The following is a 21,648-nucleotide window of genomic DNA, read 5'->3' on the forward strand; positions in this document are numbered from 1 at the left end:
TTTTTACACATTACTGTGCGATCTAATACTTGTTTAATATTTACCAAGCATCAGTTAATTCAAATGTCCACTTAATCTTTAATATTTTGCCATTTCTTTAGGACAGAAATGCTATAGCCACTGTAATTTAATTAATATGTGGACATCGAAACGTGTAAACTCAGAGTGAATGTTGGAACTTTTATTTTGAAACCGCGAGATAATGATTCTCCTGTGTTTACGTGGATTTCTAAATGATTTTGATTCAAATCTGGTGAAATGGCGCACGTTGCGTTCCCAGATGAACGTTATAATAAACCCAAACTCACAACAACATGCACAGATGGTTGTGATCTCAGATATCAGATCCTGTGGAACAGCATTTACTGTGAACGGAGTTAACCTACTGTGAGATGCACGTACGTAACCTACACGCCTATAACTGCATTGCATATAATTATTTAAATCGTAGCGTTTGTGAATTCACAGTTATGCTTAATTATGATTTTTAAACGGGTTTAATATATCATGAGACCTTGGAAAACAGTCTAATAATCACTGATCTATAGAGAATCATATAGATCAGTGCTAATAATGTGTTTTATGGATTCTCGTCCGTGTAATGCGCCACTTCCGGTATTTTGCCGGTTAGTCGACGCAGGCAAGGATTTTTTTTAATCGAATAGTCGAATAGAATCGACAAATCGCAACAGCCCTAAATATAATATAATATAATATAATATAATATAATATAAAACTGACTTTGTCATCAACATTTTCTGCTTACCTTGGACCTGTAGAGGTGAATCAGTGTTCTCTTTCTGTATTGTAGTCTGGCAGGAAAAGTTATTAGAATGACTCAACCTATTAAAATTTATCATAAACAGGTTTTAACCAAGGCACATTTTAAGGAATTTGGATCATCCATTACAGAAAGAATTTCAGTTGTTGCCCTTAGGGTGTCGTTTTTTGGGTACCTGGTGGAAGAACAAAATGTTTTAATGTTTTATTTTTTTCAGTATTGGTTTGATGAATTCTTAACTTAACTCCACTTTTTTTGTGCATTTGGGATTTCCAATTTGAGGAAACACTGTTGCATCAGAGCAGGTTATCAGAATGAGTGTTAGGAGCATGCTTCTCATGTGACAGACAGCCAATATTAACAAACAGTGATATAGACTAAAAAAGTAAACAATAATTTGAGTCTTGTTGGCCAGAGCACAGTTTCAGCATGGCCATTTAACTCCTGGAATATTGTTGATGGAGTATTTTATTTCATATACATGATCTATGTTTCTTTGTATTAAAAAAAACTGTATAATTTCAGAATATTCTGAAATGAAAATAATAATGCCATATATGTTCTTCTCTTGAATATAACAATATTTGTGTGTGTGTGTGAAATACAGTGCAGTGTAGTAGTTGTTATGGTCTGGAGCTCTGTCTAAGTGAGAATGGATACTGTGTCCATTCCATTATGGAACATTAACTAATTTATTGAACAGTGAGAAGGGAAAGAGATTTAAAGAATGTCTCTAGTGCACACAGGGCCCCTTACATAACACTAGCGATTGTTTGCGGTAAATTGCACAGCTGAATTAGTGTTCATTTCATTGCTTTGTCTGAAGAACGGTGTGTCAGCTTTAATTAATGACAGCACTCTTTAGCAACATTCTTGCTAGTCTCAGGGAAAGTAACAGCAATTTATCTCACAAGTGTTACTGCTTGTTTTGAGTGCATCAAAACAACCTGGACATTCACATATTGGATATGAATATGTTTATCTAATCATTTACATTTGTTGCATTCCCCTGAGAACTATTGTTGTTGGCAGTTTGCTGAGTTAAACAGCTTTAGCACGCTGCACTTTATAAATTTCACAAACAAAACAAATCAAGCAACAGCAATCCTGTATCTCTCAAACAAACTGGTTCGGTTTCTGCAACTTCTTGCAAAATATATAAGTGACATGCTTGCAGAAATTGTAAACCGAGAGCAGTGTGATTTGGCTATGGAAATGTTGCCTCACCTCGCTTTTAAATCTAAACAGCAGTTCGACTACCACCATCAATATGAGTAAAGAGTCGTAGACATCTGTTCAGTCATTTACTGTGTGTGTGTGTGTGTGTGTGTGTGTGTGTGTGTGTGTGTGTGTGTGTGTGTGTGTGTGTGTGTTGTGTTTTACAAACACACCAGTCCGGTTTAGAGTCCCCTCTTTAGATGGTCTATCAACACCCAGTAACTTGTCCTCAGTTCGACTGAACCAGGACAAAGAAAATAACCCCACACTTATACAAGGCTTTATCAACTTGATTCTTTATATCCTGAACCTCCTGAATTTCATTCGTATGAAGATGAACTGATTGTTTATGATGAGTCCACTAACTTGATGGAATTGAATTTGTATTTGCTGTGTGAGTTTGAGCATTGCGATAACCTGATGAGCAGATTTTGACTCTGAGTTCTACACATATTACCCTTAAACATCTGTGGCTCACGCATACTTATGGGAAACACTAAAACAATAAAGAGGAAAACAGAAAGGGTGCCACATTCACTGTAGTTTGAAGGCCAGATTGGATTAAATAATTTTTCCTCAAATCATCCAAAAGGCTTACTGGACTCCTCCATGGACCGTATTCAACCCTCGGGCCCTGTCTTTGACACCCCTTCATAATACACCATGCACAGAGTTCTTGCCATAAGTGTTTGTCTCCCTACCGCATGTTTATGACCAGATGTGTACCACACAGAGATTAGCTGTCTGTTTGAACTCTAAACCATTGATGTGGATGTCCACAAGGTTATTATGGTCCATTTTTTTCGACCGTGTTATACCTGTTATCAGACTACTGCTTGTTTGCATAAAGCACAAAGCACAGATGGGCTTGCATGCAAATAACAAAACAACATCTTGTGTGTATTTTAGAACTTGTACACTAATGTGCCAGTTGGACTCCTGATTTCTTATAACTGTAGATTTTTTTTATTTTTTATTTGACAATCTCCCTATTGAGCACGCAAAAGGCTTTCTTTTAGAGCTAAAAAGTAGTTTTATATATTCAAAATAAACAAAATTTGTGTGTGATTTAATATACTGTGTGTATTCTTCAATAAAAACTATATTTATTGAGGTGAAAAAAGATGAATGATTTAAATTTATATATATTATATATAGGAGTTCTGCTTATATTATATACTGTAGAGGTCCTTCAGATATTGTGTATGGTATATATTGTGCAGCCTTCAAGCCAAAAAGATTGAGAACAAGTGCTCTACAGGGTTTTGAATGCAGTCATGCCCTAGTATATTGAAAAATAAATATTACGCAGTGGACTAAATCTGTGGGTGGAATAAAAGAGAACTTTGTCGTGCATCACTGAAAAGCATGCCAAACTCTCTTCAAATCACAATATCATTTCCACACATACTACAACTCCTTTTATAGCTGTACACCTTATAAATAGCTAATTTCTCCCAAACTGGGAAATGAATACATAGAAATAAATAGAAAGTTAAAATAGAAATATAATCTGCCTTTCTTAATTGGAAAAAAAATTACTTGGGGAAAAATAAAGCTGTACATTATTTTTCCAAGTCTGATCGCTTATCATTCTCTGTCTCTTTTAGATCTCCTTTCCAGAAAAATGCCTCTACATGTGGCCATGATTTTGGGGTTCCCCCACCTCAGTCACTTCCTCCTCCAGGAGTCAGAAGGTCAGAGGATGATTCCCATCGTCGACAAGGAAGGACATAGTCCTCTCACACTGGCTCAGATGCACAGAGACCCGACGCTCATCAGCGCTCTAACAAAGTGAGTCACTCCGTCCAGCCTGACACAATGCACTATACTAATTAGATTACATCTGAAAAAGATCCATTAATCACTGATGTGTCACCTCAGTCATTGATATAGCGTACAGTAGGGCTGAGTTTAATGTGTCTTATGACTGTGTTATTATCAGTCCCAAAAAAAGCAGTGCGTGGAGGCCAGTGTGGATGTGTCAGATATGGACTGACGGCTCTCACCAGCTCCGTATCTGCCCTGTCACCGAATCTATTAGTCTGACTGTGAAAAACGGTATACGGATAGATGCACCACACAGCATCGAGCTATACAGAGAGAAGAGCAGAGCATCGGATACACTTGCAAGGGTGAGTCTGCATTTGCATACAGGCGTGGACACCCATTAAAGGGGTCATATGATGCGATTTCAATTTTTCCTTTCTCTTTGGAGTGTTACAAGCTCTTGGTGCATAAAGAAGATCTGTAAAGTTGCAAAGACTAAAGTCTCAAATCCAAAGAGATATTCTTTATAAAAGTTAAGAGTCAGCCACGCCTACCTAAAACGGCTCGTTCTAACACGCCCCCACATATCTACGTCACGATGTGGGAAGATTTGCATAACGCCGCCCAAATGTTCACGCAAAGAAAGAAGGTGTATCTTTTATTTTTGCTGTAGTATTGTTGTTGCCGCCGCCATGTCATGAAGGCGCTGTGTGTTTCGTTGTGAAAGCGAAACTACTTTGTTTGGTCCCCACTGGATGCAACAAATGCCTCGTTTATAATGGGTTTTCATGTTTTTGAATCATCGCTCCGGCCTGACAGGGCATCATCACAGTATGGTAAGGGGCGTAACATTTCTGTCACACGCTTGAGGTATTTGGCCAATCATAACGCACTGGATAGCTGGCCAATCACAGCACACCTCGCTTTTCAGACCGATGAGCTTTGTAAAAATCGACGTGTTTCAGAAAGGCGGGGCATAGAGGAGAAACAATAATGTACAGTATGTGGAAAATAATGTGTTTTTTGAACCTTAAACCGCATAAACACATTTCATTACACCAAATACACAAAAGTTCTTTTTAGCAACATCATATGACCCCTTTAACACAAATTTCAAGGAAACTTTCTTTGTTTGATTTTCACTGTTTGTGACTCTCTGAAGATCTTGGACTTTGTTTAATCTCTGCCTAAAAAAGCAGTGTATAAGGAATAGAAAATTACATAGATTTTTGACTAAGCTTAACTGTAAGCTTTTATGATTATTTTCTGCTTTTTGCTCTTATAAAGTTTTACCAGTTAAAAGTAAACTGTATAATTTCTACGCCATTACAGAACATAACTGAAAAACTGATGACTGTTTTTAAACAGCTTCTGAATACAAATTTCAAACACTCCCCCAATTTGCTGGTGATTGAGTTCAAAGGTTCAGGGTTCAGCTGGTTAGACTTGTTAGCCTCTGCTGGTAAATGCTGTAACTACACCATCTGCACCCCAAAATCATCTTTCTCTATTAGCAGTTATTCAAAAGAACTCAAAATTAGTTGTATATTCCGAGTAAATATATGGGTAATATTAATTTTAGAATGGAATAAATATTTTATGTGCTTACCATATGTTACGGAAAAGAAAGTATTATAAAATTCCAGGTGAAATAATCCCCAATTTGAAATACACCTCTCAGCTGTCCACCCCTCTCTCTAACTTTCAGTTTTACAAGTCTATAAATGACTAAAGTCATAACTTTGGAAACTTTTATTGCAGTTTACAGTATTGTTTACAGATATTGCTTTGAGTGGCAGACTGGTATTTCTCATATAACAACTGTTGGCAGACAGAACAAGATCAGCAGAGAGATTACAAGTGCTGTAAATTATGTACCTGTGAGGTTTCTCAAAACTGTTTTCATAAGTAATAATTATACATAGTTTAAGAAGTACATGTAAAGTACCATTTAAAAGTTTGGGGTTGGCAAGTTAAAAAAAAAAAAAAAGTTTTTGAAAGATGTCTCTTATGCTCATCAAGAATGCATTTATTTGATAAAAAATACAGTAAAAAAAGCAATATTGTGGAAAAATATATATATTTTAACTGTCATTACAGTTTTCTATTTTAATATGTTTTAAAATGTAATTTATTCATGTTGCTTTTGATTTATTGCATCCTTGCTGAATAAAAGTATTAATTTAAAATAGAGTTAAAAGAGTTCATCAAAATGAGATTTTTCAAATGATGTCAAACACAAAAACATGTGATTCTATATCAGAGCTGACAGTGTAAAACACATTACAGGTGGGGCGACTGAGTGAGGGAAGCGTGTGCAGATCTGATGTATGTGACACAGGTAATAAACCAGAGCTCATTTCAATGTGTTTTACCTCAATACACAGACTAAAATATCTGTCAATTTTTTTGCCCATGTTAGCAATAATGAACTGTTAAACTAAAATGTTCAGCTGCAATCTGGGATTTCAACTGATATTTGTGGGTTTCTGGAAATTAGATATAAGCCGTGTGGTGAGAGTTCAAACTCCACAAGATCAATCCTGGCCATAATGGTCTTTTTATTATTTTTCACTTTATTTTATTCCTCCTGTCTCCTGTCTTGGGTTTATTTTATGACTAAAAGTCATAGTCATTCTATATTTTGCTCTCGCCAAGGTCTTATCACGTTTCATCCTGCTGTTGTGATCAATTTTCTTCTCTTGTGGCTCTCACTTACCCTCAGTCCTCCTTCTGTTATTCCACTTTTTCTTTTTGTCTGTCTCTCACTCTCCTTTCCCTCTACATGACCCCAGCTCTCCCCACACCGACTCTCTCTCTCTCTCTCTCTCTCTGTCTCTCTCTCTCTCTCTCTCTCTGTCACTGTGAGTTAGGTCTGGCAGGGTTGTTAGAGTACATTGGGTGAATTTGGCTCAGTCAGGAGGACATTGTGGTAGAATGTGGGATGAGGAGTACACATACACTAATACACACACACATACACAGAGCAGTCTTTGTGAGGGACCTCCGGCTGGTTTCCCAAACATGTCCAGTATGAGGAGACGCATTCCTCCTGGGTGGGCCGAGAGACAGAGACACTATATGTTTGGGAGGGCTAAGAGAGGACAAAATGAGAGAAATAATCTGCCTACAAGTTCGACTGATCAAGAAAAAATGGCATGATGTAAATGCTATTAAGAGACACAGAGAAATTGCAAGCTTGCTGTGTTGACAGCAGGAGCCTCAGCGGGTTTAGCCTCTGTGACCCTGTGAACTTAATGTTCAGACACTTCCTGTCACTGCTCACCATGGTGATAGGTGTCTCGGTTTTCCAACCGAAAGGCTTGTTTGTGCTCAAGTTTGCAATTGCATACGAGTGGAAATCAATTTTCATTTGTTGTTTCTGCTCCTCAGATCTGAATAGCCAACTGAGAATCGAGGATGAAACCCTGGTGGATAGTGTGAGTGGAGTTATTTTTGTGCGTGAGTCTGTCTCAGTCAATTCCTGGAATCAGAAACACAATAATGGATCACTTAGTCTTCTTCAGACCTGCCATATGTGCTCTTGTAGTGTTTTTCTCTTTGCTAATGGACAGATGTTCATGCCTGCGTTCTTATTTTGGTCTGTTTTCGTTCTTGAAAACGATTGAATTGTCGTGTGTGAGTGTGTTTTCATCGTTTTGTTTTTCAGGTCTTTGAAGAACAGCTTGTTCTCTGTCTGGATGAAGAGGATGAAGATCTAAACACATTTAACTCAGGTACATATGCATACGTCCAAGGAATAGATTTTATTCAGCAAGGATGCAATAAAAAAACAAAGGCGACAGTGAAGACCTTTTATAATGTTACAAAATATTTCTATTTCAGATAAATGCTTTTCTTTTGAACTTTTTTTTTATATAAAAAAACAAATACGATGAATGCATCACAGTTTCCACAAAAATATTAAGCACCACTACAATAATAATAAGAATTGTTTGAGCACCAAATCAGCATATTAAAATGATTTCTGAAGGACCATGTGACACTGAAGACTGGAGTAATGCCTGCTGAAAATTCAGCTTTGCCATCACAGAAATAAATTACTTTTTAAAATATATTAAAATAAAGATCAGTTATATTAAATTGTAATAAAATGTCATAATGTTACTGTTTTTACTGTATTTTTGATCAAATAAATGCAGCCTTGGCGAGCATAAGAGACTTCTTTCAAAAGCATTAAAAAATCTTACCAACCCCAAACTTTTGAACAGTAATGTAGCTGTAATGTAGTTGCACTGAAAACACATTTAATTTTCATAACCATTTTTGGTCGTGGAACCTCATAAGTGAACGGTTTGGAACACTCTACAGTTGCAGCAACTCAAATAGTGTTTTACGCTGGAGGTTAAGTACAATAGACTGTGATGTTAACATGTTGCTAAGCAAACAGTGTGATACTGTAATAAGGATAAAAATATATAGCAAACAAATTAGGTAAAATAACTAATTTTAATGTGTGTTTTTTTAAATAATCAACATTTTTTTCGTAGTGCCATCTTGAAATTAATTTCTCACTGAGCTTGTTGGAGGCCATTATGGTGCATTGGAATGCTGTCTAATAATATAGTAATATATCCTAACCCTAACCTTTGTCCAAAAGAAGTGATTATAGCAGGCAGCATAATTAAGTTGCTTAGTGTATCTTAATAAGGAGCTGACTGGGTTTTGAACAGAGTATTTATGATGCTGGAGTTGAGATTATGGAATTGAGTATGGAAAGGTGGCTGGTCATGTGTCATGTTGGATTTCTGATGTCAGAAATGTACGGTACAAGCCAATTTTTCAGCTTTGTTTCAACAGACGTATTGATTGGACTATAGATAAATATTTAATGGCCTACAAAGTTCTTATATGTAAACAATACATCAACAAGAAAATTTGATGTTGACTGCTGATGCTTTGTGTATGTACTTGCATGCATGAGAAGGGCTTATTGAATATGGAAAAGTCATGAATTGTCTTATTGGACTGATGCTAACCTAATTTACCTCAGTGCAGTTACATCAGTTTGGCCAAAGGAGTAGCAGAAAGAAGGAACAGGAACGCGTTTAATTTAAGAGTATTCTTTGAGGTTAGAGCAAAATCATGTTCATTCAAAACAGACATCTTGTGTTTTTAATCATTCTCTCAGTGTATTTCAAGTACAAAGCAGCAGGCGCTGGCAACGGAACATACTCATTTTCCATCTAAATGAAATTGTGCAGACCTTCTGTTCAGTGTTCATTGATTAGTTTCATGTCATTGTTGCTCAAGGGGAAAAAGTGCCTTCTGGATTTCAGACGCTGCCATTGCTCTTATGGATCTGCTGTCCTTGATTCAAAAAGTGCAATTTTTAGTTTTTCTTTCTTTTCTTTTTTTTTTTGAGGAAGATAGGAAGATTTATAGGCAAGGAAGGACAGAAGATAGAACTCTTTTCTTTTGAAACAGCTTTGGCCCCTTCAACCCAACTACCCTCTCACACAGACATGCACATTCACAGTTTCAACTGTAAAATCGAGGCAGGAATGTTAACAAGCTTAGATTTTTGAACTTGCACAAAAGCTGACATTTAAGATGATGCTTTAAAATTTAGCCCATCCCACAGAACGTGTTCCTCATCGTAATACAGATGCTCTCACTGATTTCTCCCAGTTACCTTGTTCATGTAGCAAAATGCTTCCCAAACAGGTCTGTGTTACCTGAGGGGTTATTTCTGTAGGTTTTAGGGGTCTTTGGATAGATTTATTTGGTTAAACCTAGAAAAAAAAGACTAATAATTGTGATTAATCTCATGATTTTTTTCTTATTTTTAAGGAAAGAAAATGTAGGAAAGTAGTACATTTTAAATTAAATTAAATGTTAAAATGAACAAATTGCACCACACAAAAGATGAAAATGCCTTGAGTTTTGTTAAATGACTTTGGGTTGATCAACCTTGAGCTGATCTTCTCTGTAATAAGTGTAGCATGATTCTGTATTCATTTCCTAAAATAATCTTGTTTGAAAAGTACTTGCCCATGATAATGATTAAAAGAATATTTATTCATTTGTTCATTCACACTCACATATGCAACCCATTCTCATAATCTGAGCTATATTGAGCTATCATTTCCTTTTTTCTCGTTTTAAACACAAACTCAGTCTCTCACACGCAGACGGTTAGCCACTAAGAACTCTGAGAAAGGCAGAGGGAGGAGAAATCTGGGGTTGAGAGAGCCCATATTTCATGAGAGACTAAAACAGTCACACTCCACAGAAAAGAGCAGGCCGACTGGAAGCAAACTCTTTTGGAGGTCTCTATTTAAACTGAATGGACAATTTCGCTGTTGTAGAAGTAAAGGAATATGAACACGGATGAAAGGATATAAGAAAAAAGGAATTAAATCTGACATTTTTGTTTACTCACCTTCACCTATCAGGAGATCTGTCTTCATAAGGAGGATTTTCTAAAGAGCTACACACAGACATATATAATTATTGAGTTGCAGCAGACTTATGGTACCATTTCAAAATCCTAACCTGTGAAATAAAAGTCTTTTGTTGGTTTTTGAGACCTTTGGAGAACTGAATGAGTCTGCTGTTTGGATTACTGGAGCACATGTTCCCGCTGAAGGATGGATACATACACTGAGTGGTTCGCTAACAGAGACTGAATGTCCACCACATGCAGAGAGCAATCCATCTCGTCTCAGGCACACACACACACACACACACCTGGCTGTAATACTGCTTTTTAAAAGTTCCTGGCTGGTGGTGACTTGGCTTTTTAACTAGTAGACTCACTGTGTGTTGTTGAGCTTGTGTTGTATTTCAGTGGGTTTGATTTTGTGAATTGGGTCTGTGTCAGATTCAGTTGTGCGGTTGAATTTAAGTGGGGTACTTTTTGTATAGTTGGGTTTTGTAGGATTGACTTTATGGGATTTGAGGTTGATTTGGTGTTAATTTGTATCTGTGAGGGGCTGGGTTTTTTCTAGGTTTAGGTTTTATTTTGTTGCAGATTGCAGTTTAATTTCAATGTCATGTTAATATAAATTGATATTTTATTATATACAGGTACAATAATATTACTGATATATTTTTAGTTATCATTAGCTATCAGCTCAGCATGACTAGTGTCGATTTTTCAGTAATGTCATTTTTTAAATAGAGATTTTAGAACATGTTCTAGATTATACTGTGGGCCACCACTCTGGGATTGGCTTGGGATTGTTATTAAAATTAATTAATGTTTGTTGCAAGTCAGTTTGGCCCACCCTTGTACTGTTTTTGAGGCGATACATGACTCATTCCTGCCTGTGAGAAGTTGCATTACAAATTAGGTTGCTTTGCATCATGAATTTATGAAAAAATAATTATGGTGATTTGTTCCACGTTGAAATTGCAGTTTGCTTTATTATTTGTTTATAAAGATTAAGAGGAGGTGTGTGTCCTTTTGCATCCCAGGACCTCGTGGGGTTTTATTAGCATTTATGGTTAATGATTCCTAAACCTTGGCTGACCTTTCAGATTCCTACAGACACCTTAGTTTGAAAATCCCTCCGTCGTGCTCTCCCAGGTCCAGTTTGAGTCCTGACTCTGCCTGCAACAAAAAAAGTGGGAGTATAGAGTGTCAAGACTGAGCCCACCTTCTCCAACACGCACACAAACACTCGCGGACTCATCTCCTCAATGCTTATCTGAGGAATCTGCATTTTTTAGATAGGTGTTCTCAAACTCTTGCGTAACTCCTTGTTGATTTTACTGTTATGTATTTCACAAAACGGAGCAGTTGAGGAAAATTAAAAACATGGACTCTGATTCAGACTCTCCGTTTAACTACTCATGGCCATCCTTCACAAAGATGAGAATCCGGAGACGGACATCAAAAGCAGGTAACTTGAGAGTAATGGAGAGAGAGAGAGAGAGAGACAGAGAGAGAGAACCGGTCTGTACGAATGATGCATGCAACAAAGACACATACATAATGCTTGAGGAAAGCAAACATACACAGAATAAAAGTCTTTGGTTGACTCACATGACTTTAGTTTGTGTGTTTTTGTCAATTGTTTTTGGTCTGTGGTGCAGGGCAGCTTTACAGGCTTAATTCAGCAATGAGTCAGAGCTCAAATAGCTGATTCTGGTTCTGTACAATGGGAATTTTGAGCCAGGCTTGCAGTGAGATGTTTTTGATAGGATATTACAGTGGTGTAATATCCTGACCAAAAATGCTGTAGTCAGAGGTACAATCCAGACAAGGGTATAAAGGAAAAACTTAACTGCCTGTCACAGGTCAAATTAAGTGAGTGAGTGTTTCATTTGAAAGCAAAACTGCATAATCCAGCTTTTGGAAAACAGCTATTGTGTTAGTATTACAAATCCATTAGATCTTCTTTTGAGTTTAATGGGGATTCAGCACACATGAGCCCTGCGTTTGGGTTTCCTGGAGATGTGTGATTCACTAAGTTATCTGAATGAGTAAGTTGTGTGTGTGTGTGTGTGTGTGTGTGTGTGTGTGTGTGTGTGTGTGTGTGTGTGTGTGTGTGTGTGCGCGCGTGTGCGTGTGTGTGCGTGCGTGTGTGTGTGTGTGAACACTTTAACATACACACTCATCTTTACCAAGACACACACAGATAGATGATCATGTGCCAACAAATACATACCTTTCCCTTGAACATTTAATCTTGATGTGTTTGTGTTTGTTTGACAATGTCGGTGGAAGTTTTTGTCATGTGAATGGATAGGTACATGTGTAAGTTTGTGTTTCTGCACATAGCTGTAAAGGTCATTCCAAGTTTGTGTGAGAGGCTGAATGTCTGTTTCTTCTATTTTCTTTACACACTGCGCCACTTTGACTGCATTGGGACCACAAATTTTGTGTGTTTGGCCAGAAGATAATTTATTATTCAGAGGTTTCTTCTTCATAGTTTATGATGTATTAATGGAGTTCAGATATGTATTTAAGATAATAGCAGATTTGCTTAACAAGTTGGTCACTTTGTTGTATTCCTCATTTCTAAATCACTTTAAAATTATAAATAGAAGTGGTAAAAGTAAAAGGATAAAAGTGTCTGCTAAATGAATAATTATAAATGTACATGATACTGTGTGAGAAGTAATTATGCTCTCTTATGCTCACCAAGACTGCATTTATTTGAATTAAACATACAGTAAAAACAGTAATATTGTGAAATATTACAATAAGTTTTCTATTTTAGAAATGAATTTTCAGCAGCCATTACTTCAGTCTTCAGTGTCACAGACTAGTATACTTCAGAAATCGTTCTAATATGCTGATTTGGTGCTCAAGAAATATTTCTAGAAAGTTCAAATGAACAGCCTTTTATTTGAAATATAAATCTTTTATATTCTCCAAAAATAGTTTTCTGGATCTCTTTTGGATAAATGCACAGAGACACATAGAGTTAACTGTGCAAAAGGAAAGCAAAAGCCTCCTTAAAAATAAAAATTCACCGGCCATAAAGAGACCGTGCTGTTGTGCTATTTTCTATTTTCAATTTTACTGGTTTCTTCTGCCATCTTGGCATTCAGAGATTGTCAAAACACTTACGCACACACACAAAATTTTCCAGAGAACAGAACAAAGGCAGCAGAATGTAAAGTGACAGCTGTTATTCACATTATTGTTTTTATTAGTTAACTTTTAAATATCACTGACTCTGCATTTCCATCCAGTTGTATTGACACACACACATCAATTTGACAGTGTGCTTTGTTTTGACAGAGAAACTGTGTTCCTCTCCTGGCTCCTGCACTCCATTTCACCTCAGTTCCTCAGACACTGCTGCCGTCAGGCTCATGGCCATGCTCAGAGGCTCCGCTAAGGTCAGACGCCACACATATCGCTACTCCTACAAATCAGCTCACTCAGTATGCCAGATCTACAGACACTCAGCTGTAACATTTTTCATCCAAATCTCATCTCCTCCCTTCACTTTACTGCCTTTATCTTGTGATTGATCTCTGTGAAAGTCTTGGGGAAAGTCTTTATTTGATCTTGGCACATTGTAGCCTGAATCTTAAGCCACAACTCTTCAACTGCCACAGAAGTCTTTAGTTTGACATGAATCAAGGCACTGTGTTTATGAGACGCCAGGCTTTGTGTAATGGATAGTTCACCCAAAACAAAAAAATGTGTCATCACTTACTCACCCTCATGTCCTTCCAAACCTGTATGATTTTATTTCTTCCGTTTAACACAAAAGATATTTTGGAAAATGTCTCAGTGTTTTTTGTGCATACAAAAGTCAGCGGGGACCAGTAATGTTTTGCACCGCATTGACTTTCACTGTATGGACAAAAATGGTTGAACATTTTTTCAGAAGAAAGTAAGGTACAGGTTTTTTCATTTTTCATGAGGGTGAGAAAAATATTAAATTTTTATGTGAACTAACCCTAGTAAATCACTACATTACTTTTGTCATTTTCTTAGTACATTAAATATTTGTTTGTTTTCTCTTCTGATGTAGGACAATGACCTCAATATGAAGTACGCTGTTACAAGTGTCACAGAGGACAGTTCTGGGACAGATAGTGGTGTGTGGCCAATGTCAGATACGGAGGTCTTGTCACCAGGGACTATAGATATGCCTCCAGCTATTAAAGATGATGAAGGTCAGAGAGGACGGCAGCATGCTTCTCGTTCTTTCTCTCCCACCACTCCAGCGGGACTGATGCTGGATAGACTCATGCGTGCCACACGACCTGCTGAACTGACATATGACAGCTCAAGCTCACCTACAGAGCCATGTGACCTAAGGTAAGCATGCTGACATTGATGTTTTGTTGTGACAGTCAGTTAATAGCAGGTGGTGTTTGAAATTTGACACTGTACACTTTATACACTACCGTTTGGGGTTGGTAAGATTTTTTTTTTTTTAATGTTTTTGAAAGAAGTATATTATGCTCACCAAGGCTGCATGTATGGGGAAAAAAACACTTTAACATATATTTCCCTGTCATATGATCATTCAGAAATGATTCTAATATGCTGATTTGGTGCTCATGAAACATTTCTTCTTATTATCAATATTGAAAACTGTATATTTTTGTAGAAATCATGATTTTTTTGAAAGTTCAAAAGAACAGCATTTATTTGAAATGTAAATCTTTTGTAGGATTATAAATGTCTTTAATGTCACTTTTGATGAAGTTAATGCATTCTTGCTGAATAAAAGTATCAATTTCTTTCCCAAAAATTTCCAACCCCAAACTTTTGAGTAGTAGTTTATGTCCTCGGTTTATACTTCATAGTTATTTGAAGTAGCCAAATCAGGCACAGTTTGCGTGACATGAGAAAATAACTCATACATTAAATGCAGGTTCACTTACAGCGAGAATAAACATGGTTTGTGCCGACCACATGTGTTTTGCGCAATGAATTCTTGGCTGCTGAGAGCATGAACCCATCACTGTTGGGAAAACATTTTAAGGACATTTTGTTTACTTGTGTACAATAACATAAATTTGTACTGTATTGGGCACCACTTAGACCTTTTAAAACTTGGGTGGTAGAAGAACTGTGACAGTGTGTAAACTAGACAGACAAACAAAAAACAAACCCAGGCTTTACCTGGCTCTGGATGCATTTGCCTTATAAAGCAGGAATGCAGCTTTTATGCAAAAGCCCAGAATCAGTTTAAAAAATGTTTCCATGATTTAAAACATTTGTGATATTGCTGTGATATTTCCCCATAGTTGGAGGAGCGTTTGTGCCAAACACAAAATGTATGAATTATTTACAAAATGTAAGTGATGCTCGTCTTACTCACAGTGGTTGTTGAGAATTTTTAGAAGTCCAATCCTCTCTCTAAGCCCGAGTCTGGTGGCCTTGGAAATGGACAGCGAGGAGGATGATGATGACATTTTAATGAAGAAGCCCCTCCCCCAGCCACAGCCTGAGCTCAAAAACAGTGCAGATGATCGGGTTATATTTGGCCCTGCCCCTGATCTTACCTGCACGCGTTCTCACTCCGCCTCCTCTGCCTGTAACCCCACCCCTGCAAAGGTACCACACCTATTTTCCTGGTTCCCTAGAGTGAGGCAAACTATGCACAGATACAGATATCTGACTACAGCTACTACACATGATGGTCATTACTACATTTGTGAGCACTGTGAGATGGAAACTCAGTGAAAATGTTAATTATTTATTTTTTCAGGATATTGAGCAGGGCATCCGTCTCCGTTCGTATTCCTACACCTCCCCCAAAATCAGCCTGCTGCCTCCACGATTTAGTAGGGATGCCCAACCTCCACCTACCGACCTCAACCAGGGTCAGATCCTTTCACTTTTCACCTTACACCTCTCACTTAATTTACCCTTTGTCCCAAATGATGTGTGTTTTTGCCAAGGTTAGCATTTTGCAGGGTCAGGTGACAGGAAGTCAAGTCAAATATGAATCACGGGGCATACACAAAAGTCCTTTTATTCTGAGATATTTATATCGCATATCAAGTTTCTGAAAACATCATCTGATTCTTTCCTCTCATTGCTGGGTGACTGAGCACTCGTTTCCTGTCTAGTCTGTTTTAAGCATGATGAGCTTTTAAGGGATGATAGGATTTGTAACTCATTTAAAATCTTTTTCATTAAAAAATTTTTTTTATAGCAAGATCAGAACATTTATTTATATATGACCTGTTTGACACTGTCACATCACCCCGTCACACTGTAATCGTAAGCAGTGCATGTTTATGTCAGACCCTAATGGTTAAAGCATTCACACAGTGCATTGTGCATTAAATCAAAATCCAGATCAGTTAAGTGGTTTATTGTTGTACTTTAGGGTTTGTGTTCTGTTCTGTGTAGATTAATTTCCATTTGGATGTAAATCAAGCAAATTTTACTTTACAAAAAATGTCAATTATATTTAATAATGGTCAAGTTCACAATCACAGACACTCCCAATAATGATTTAGAAGTTACTTCAACGTAATATTCAATGTGGCAACCCAGAAAAGTTTTTATTTTCTTTGAAGAGCTGCAGCTCTGCTATGCTGCAGAAACACTGTCAGTGTAAAAGCAGAACACAGTGCTGTTACAGTCACGCTTCTGCCTTAATTATGCACTGCTTACATATGCAGTGTGAAACAGGCCTTCTTTCTTACTGTGTCACGAAAATTAAGCTAAAAATGGCAGTATTTAGCTTATGATCTCCTTTTTATCAGTTGTTTTATCTCTTTAAAAATGGTGTACAACTACAAAATTTTGCTTGTGTGTAATGCCCTCAAATGATCTGCATTCATTAACATCCAGCGACTCAGAGTATCTCCCAATAATTACCATTGTCTGTGGCAGTTAATGCTGCTGAATGTCATTTGGCAGCATCATCAAGCCTGTTCTATTCCATTAAAGGGTTAGTTCACCCAAAACTTTCAATTTGATGTTTATCTGCTTACCCCCAGGGCATCCAAGATGTAGGACTATCCCTTTAATCCAAGGCTTTTTAGTAGATTATTAATGTTTATCGGAAATTTCTGATGATATTCCTTCTGGTTCCAAATTCTGTAAAATAATTTCTGGACACCAACATATATAATATAACAGCTGAACGTAATAGCCTTTACACTTGATCATAAGTTGCTAGAAGCATGTTTCATAGTCACTAACAAAACTGTAGTGAACAGACACACTACTAACAAATATACTCAAAACCAAGTAAGCTTTTTTTTGGGCATCATCCCTGCTAAAAACACCAATTCAAGATTGTAATTGTGTTCTTTCTACATGATAGCTGGTCTAAACTGTTCTTAAGCATGTAAACCATCAGCAATCCATCTACTACATTATCTAACCAGCTTCAAATGGTTAAGCTGGTTTTTGGAACGTTGAAGCTTGTAGTCCAGCCGACAGTGAAGCTTATGAACAGCTAATGACCAGCTAAATAAAACCTACCATGTTTCATAACTCAGCTGCCTGCTTAAGTTGGATTTTCCAGCAGGGACAGGCATGTTTGAATGTTTGGTTTTGAGACACAGCCAAAATGTGCTGCTGTTTGATGATCCAGGCATCATGAATAGAGGATCAAATCAAATCACCTGATTTTGGCTGTTTCTGCTATAACATTTCATAATTTATGCAAATCCTTCCATTCAAAGCCAGCACAGTATCTCACAGAAGTGAGTACACCCCTCACATTTTTGTAAATATTTTATTATATCTTTTCATGTGACAACACTGAACAAAAATGTGAGGGGTGTACTCACTTCTGTGAGATACTGTATGTGTAGAGTAGTGCCGGGCTTTAGTGAGTGTCATGTCCGCTGTGTCCTGTAGATGGCGCCCGCTCCAGCAGCAGTGGCAGCAGGTCTCTCCTACAGGGACTGTCTCTGTCTAAATCTCTATCTCTGCTCAACCCTGTTAGTAAGTACGGCCAAGCCTGCTCGCTCACCTCTTACGCCGCACGCTACTAACAACATAGCACAACACTTCTGCTGCTGAAAGCACTCTGTGTGTTTATATGTGATAAAGTGATTTCTGAAAATGGATGGGTTTTTGTGTTTGTACTATGTATAATGTGTCTGGGTCAGTGTCATTTTATTATTATTTATATTTCAGTATTTATTAATTTTTGAATTGGCTTTTGTTTTTATATTTTCAGTTTTCATTTCATTTTAGTTTTTGTAATTTTGCTATTTGCTATTAAAATATTTCAATTGATTTATTTTTATTTATTTTCTTGAACTCAAACTTTATTTTTAATTTCAGTGATTTAATTTTTTTATGTTTACATTTTTCATCTAATATTTATATTTTATTTTATGTCAGTTTTGTTTAAATGATCTAAAAACGCTTTTAATAGTTTTAGTTTCCGTTAACAATAACAACACTGGTCTGGTGTGTGTACAGTATGCGTGAGGGTGTAAATCTCCATGGCTTGGCTTTGCTCGCTGGTTGTGGAAGCCTAATTGCAGTGCGTCTGCCTTCACCCTCAAGGGGTTTCATCATTATTTGATAAGATGTTGCTGGAAAGGAAGGATTGTGTCATCAATTTTTAGATGAATTTGTTTATCAAGTAAGCAAACCTGTTGTAAGTTCTCAAAGATGTTTCTTTAGGAGTATTTAAAAAGCCATCAAAAAGTGGTCTTGACAGAAGCAACCTAAATGATAAAACCCCAATTTTAGAGTATAATCTTATTAAAGTAGGCTATAATCAGCACCTATATTCTCTTTTCCACAGAACATCGTGCCTGCAGCACATCCGAGCAGCCTCAAGAGAAAAGGTAATGCAGACCTCTAACAACCTGTCATCTCCACTGATCCCTGTATTGGGTATTAACCAGAGAATAAAACTATATTAAGAAGAATTCTCCAGTGTCCCTGACAACATGGTTGCCAGGTGACAGGGTGCTTTTTGTTGATTTAAAGGATGTGGCGCCTTTTCATAGGTCAACCTTTCCAAAGTGAATGCTGTTTGATAGTGTTTTTTTTTTAATGAGCAAAACACGTTCATGTAAATGGACACAAAGATATGCATGTAATAGTTGGTGACTGACATACAGTTTCTGTAAAAGATCCCTTTGTATGTTGTATTGCAGCTCATATATCATCATATATCATGTTTTTCAACGATTTTTTTTTAATTCCCCACAGTTCGTTTTTCTCAGTTTTTTTTTTTTTTTTACAGCAAAGCACAATAGCGCCCTCTAGAGACAATATGTGTGTGTGGATACATTAAAATGTAAATGCGTGTATCTGCTGTGTGTATAAACACTCAGAGTGCTGTACTGTACCTCTATAGGGAGTTAAGGTTTCGTAGGCGTGCTCAGTCGGCTGACGATGAGACCAGTGCAGAGCTGGCCAACTCCCTCCAACACCTCACGCTCTCCGAATTCCTCAAAGAGTATGTCAATACAGAGCCCCAATAGCCCCAAAACACCAACAACACACTTGGCATGATCGTCTTAATAACCTAACCAGAATGCACTGTCACCCACTGGCATGAAATCATGTCTAATGCTTCTTAACGTTTGCGTAAAACTCCAAATGATGCTGTCACTTCACTCTGTCGACACTAAAATATGTAATAACACTGTTTGTGAACCTAACTGTGGTCCTTGTCTCACAACTCACCTCCCACTAAGCAAAGATTTCTAATCAGGTATGTGTGAAATGCAGAGAATGTCCGCACTGCTCAGGTGGTATGTCCTAATTATTTATGGCACAGAGGGTGATGACTAATTATTAATTTTCCTGCCACCAGGAAAATAATGCATGACTTAGTCTGAAACAAATGCATTAAATTGTTAGTTCACCCAAAAATGAAAATTAGCTTGTGTTTTACTTACCCTTGAAGCATCCTAGGTGTATATGACTTTCTTCTTTCAGACGAATCCAGTCGGAGTTATATTAAAAATTGTCTTTGATCTTTCAAGCTGTTTAATGGCACTCAGCGGGTGTTGCAGTTGAACAGTCCACAAGTCGTCAAATAAAGCATGCGCATTCATAATAAAAACGTGCCGCAGACCGCTCCGGGCGATGAATAAAGGCCCCCAGTAGCGAATCCATGAGTTTTTGTAAGAAAAATATCCATATTTCAAATGTAATAAACACTTTTCTCTCACTTCCGCTGACTGTCATGTTATTTCCGGTGAACTAACCCTTTAATGAAACCACCCAGCCACTGCATCATGGTCTGAAAGTAAAAGCTGTGTTGTTATTAAACGCTCACTGGACAGGCATGTGTTTGTGATTATAGTGCACACCAGGTGAATAATCTAAGCGGGCGTTTGTGTTTCAGGATTGAGGAAGAGGAATGGGACAAATATATCATCCCTTCCAAAACAGAGTCAGAAAAATACAAAGTCAGTCGCACATTCAGCTTTATAAAGAGCCGAATGTATAGCACTCGCAACAAGAACAAGGTAAACATACATACATGTTATGTATATTTATACACTGCCTTTCAAAACATTTGGGGTCAGTTAGATAATACTTTTATTCAGCAAGGATGCATTAAATTGATCAAAAGTGACCTAAATCTTTTGTAACATTATTAATGCTTTTACTATTTCAGACAAATGCTGTTATTTTGAACTTTCTAGAACTGTCTAGGTTTGTTTTTTGAGCACAAAAACAGCATTCATTAAAGTTCATTAAAGAATTCTGAAATAAAACAAGTATCACGGTGTCCACAATTGATAATAAGAAATGTTACTTGGAGAAAAAAAAATACATTTTAAAATATTAAAATAGAACATTTATTTTAAATTGTAATAATATTTTACAATATTACATATAAGCAGTATGTTAAAATCTTAAACTTCGGTTTGTAGTCTTACTCAAGTTACGTTATACAATACATGTTACTTTATACAATGCTTTTTTTTTCTTTGAAAACTTAACTATTTCTTCCTGGTTTTTGCACACAGTATCCTTTAATAGCCATTCAGGATGGATAAAAAAGAGACTAAAGACTGATTGTTAGACCCAAAAACAACCAGAGGTGTCTCTTTTAATCATTAAACCTTTTGACTGTAACTGTTTTACCAGCAGCAAACTCTCCCATGGCCTTTTTTAGCCACACAAGCATGTCAGACTTAGACTAACTTAATAAGCAGAAAGCATGTAGAGATGAAAACGTTGAGTTTAATGTGCAGTCATGGCAGATGGTGATGTGGACTGTCAGTGATCTGATGGCTTTCCCTTGGTTCTTTAAGGGGAAAGGAAAAGAGAGAGAGACCAAAGACAAGCAGGTCAATGGACACCAGTTCACAGCAGGATCTGTCCTGGGGTCGACACTTTGTGAGATCTGCAGCAAACCAGCTTCTGGGAAAGAGGTCCTCCACTGCACATGTGAGTTCGTTTAAATGGAAACAAATATTTTAAATAATAAAACTAGTATTTTTAATCTTAAAAGATATACTGTGTTTCTTGCAAC

General features: G+C 37.1%; 1 protein-coding gene across 1 annotated transcript in view; it reads left to right on the top strand.

Moving 5' to 3' along the window:
- LOC107655892 (rho guanine nucleotide exchange factor 28-like) overlaps window positions 1–21,648 on the top strand; it is an 89,985-nt gene that overhangs the window by 46,266 nt on the left and 22,071 nt on the right. Inside the window, exons 5-18 of the mRNA XM_016443505.1 lie at window positions 3,610–3,793; window positions 3,945–4,134; window positions 6,059–6,110; window positions 7,163–7,209; window positions 7,440–7,506; window positions 13,491–13,591; window positions 14,236–14,525; window positions 15,581–15,773; window positions 15,928–16,042; window positions 18,045–18,131; window positions 18,949–18,991; window positions 19,510–19,611; window positions 20,509–20,632; window positions 21,428–21,563. Coding sequence (XP_016298991.1) covers window positions 3,610–3,793; window positions 3,945–4,134; window positions 6,059–6,110; window positions 7,163–7,209; window positions 7,440–7,506; window positions 13,491–13,591; window positions 14,236–14,525; window positions 15,581–15,773; window positions 15,928–16,042; window positions 18,045–18,131; window positions 18,949–18,991; window positions 19,510–19,611; window positions 20,509–20,632; window positions 21,428–21,563 — 1,731 coding nt within the window. The remainder of the gene's footprint in view (window positions 1–3,609; window positions 3,794–3,944; window positions 4,135–6,058; window positions 6,111–7,162; window positions 7,210–7,439; window positions 7,507–13,490; window positions 13,592–14,235; window positions 14,526–15,580; window positions 15,774–15,927; window positions 16,043–18,044; window positions 18,132–18,948; window positions 18,992–19,509; window positions 19,612–20,508; window positions 20,633–21,427; window positions 21,564–21,648) is intronic.

This window comes from Sinocyclocheilus anshuiensis, unplaced genomic scaffold (genome assembly GCF_001515605.1).
Source record: "Sinocyclocheilus anshuiensis isolate Anshui unplaced genomic scaffold, SAMN03320099.WGS_v1.1 scaffold860, whole genome shotgun sequence".
Lineage (NCBI taxonomy): Eukaryota > Metazoa > Chordata > Actinopteri > Cypriniformes > Cyprinidae > Sinocyclocheilus > Sinocyclocheilus anshuiensis.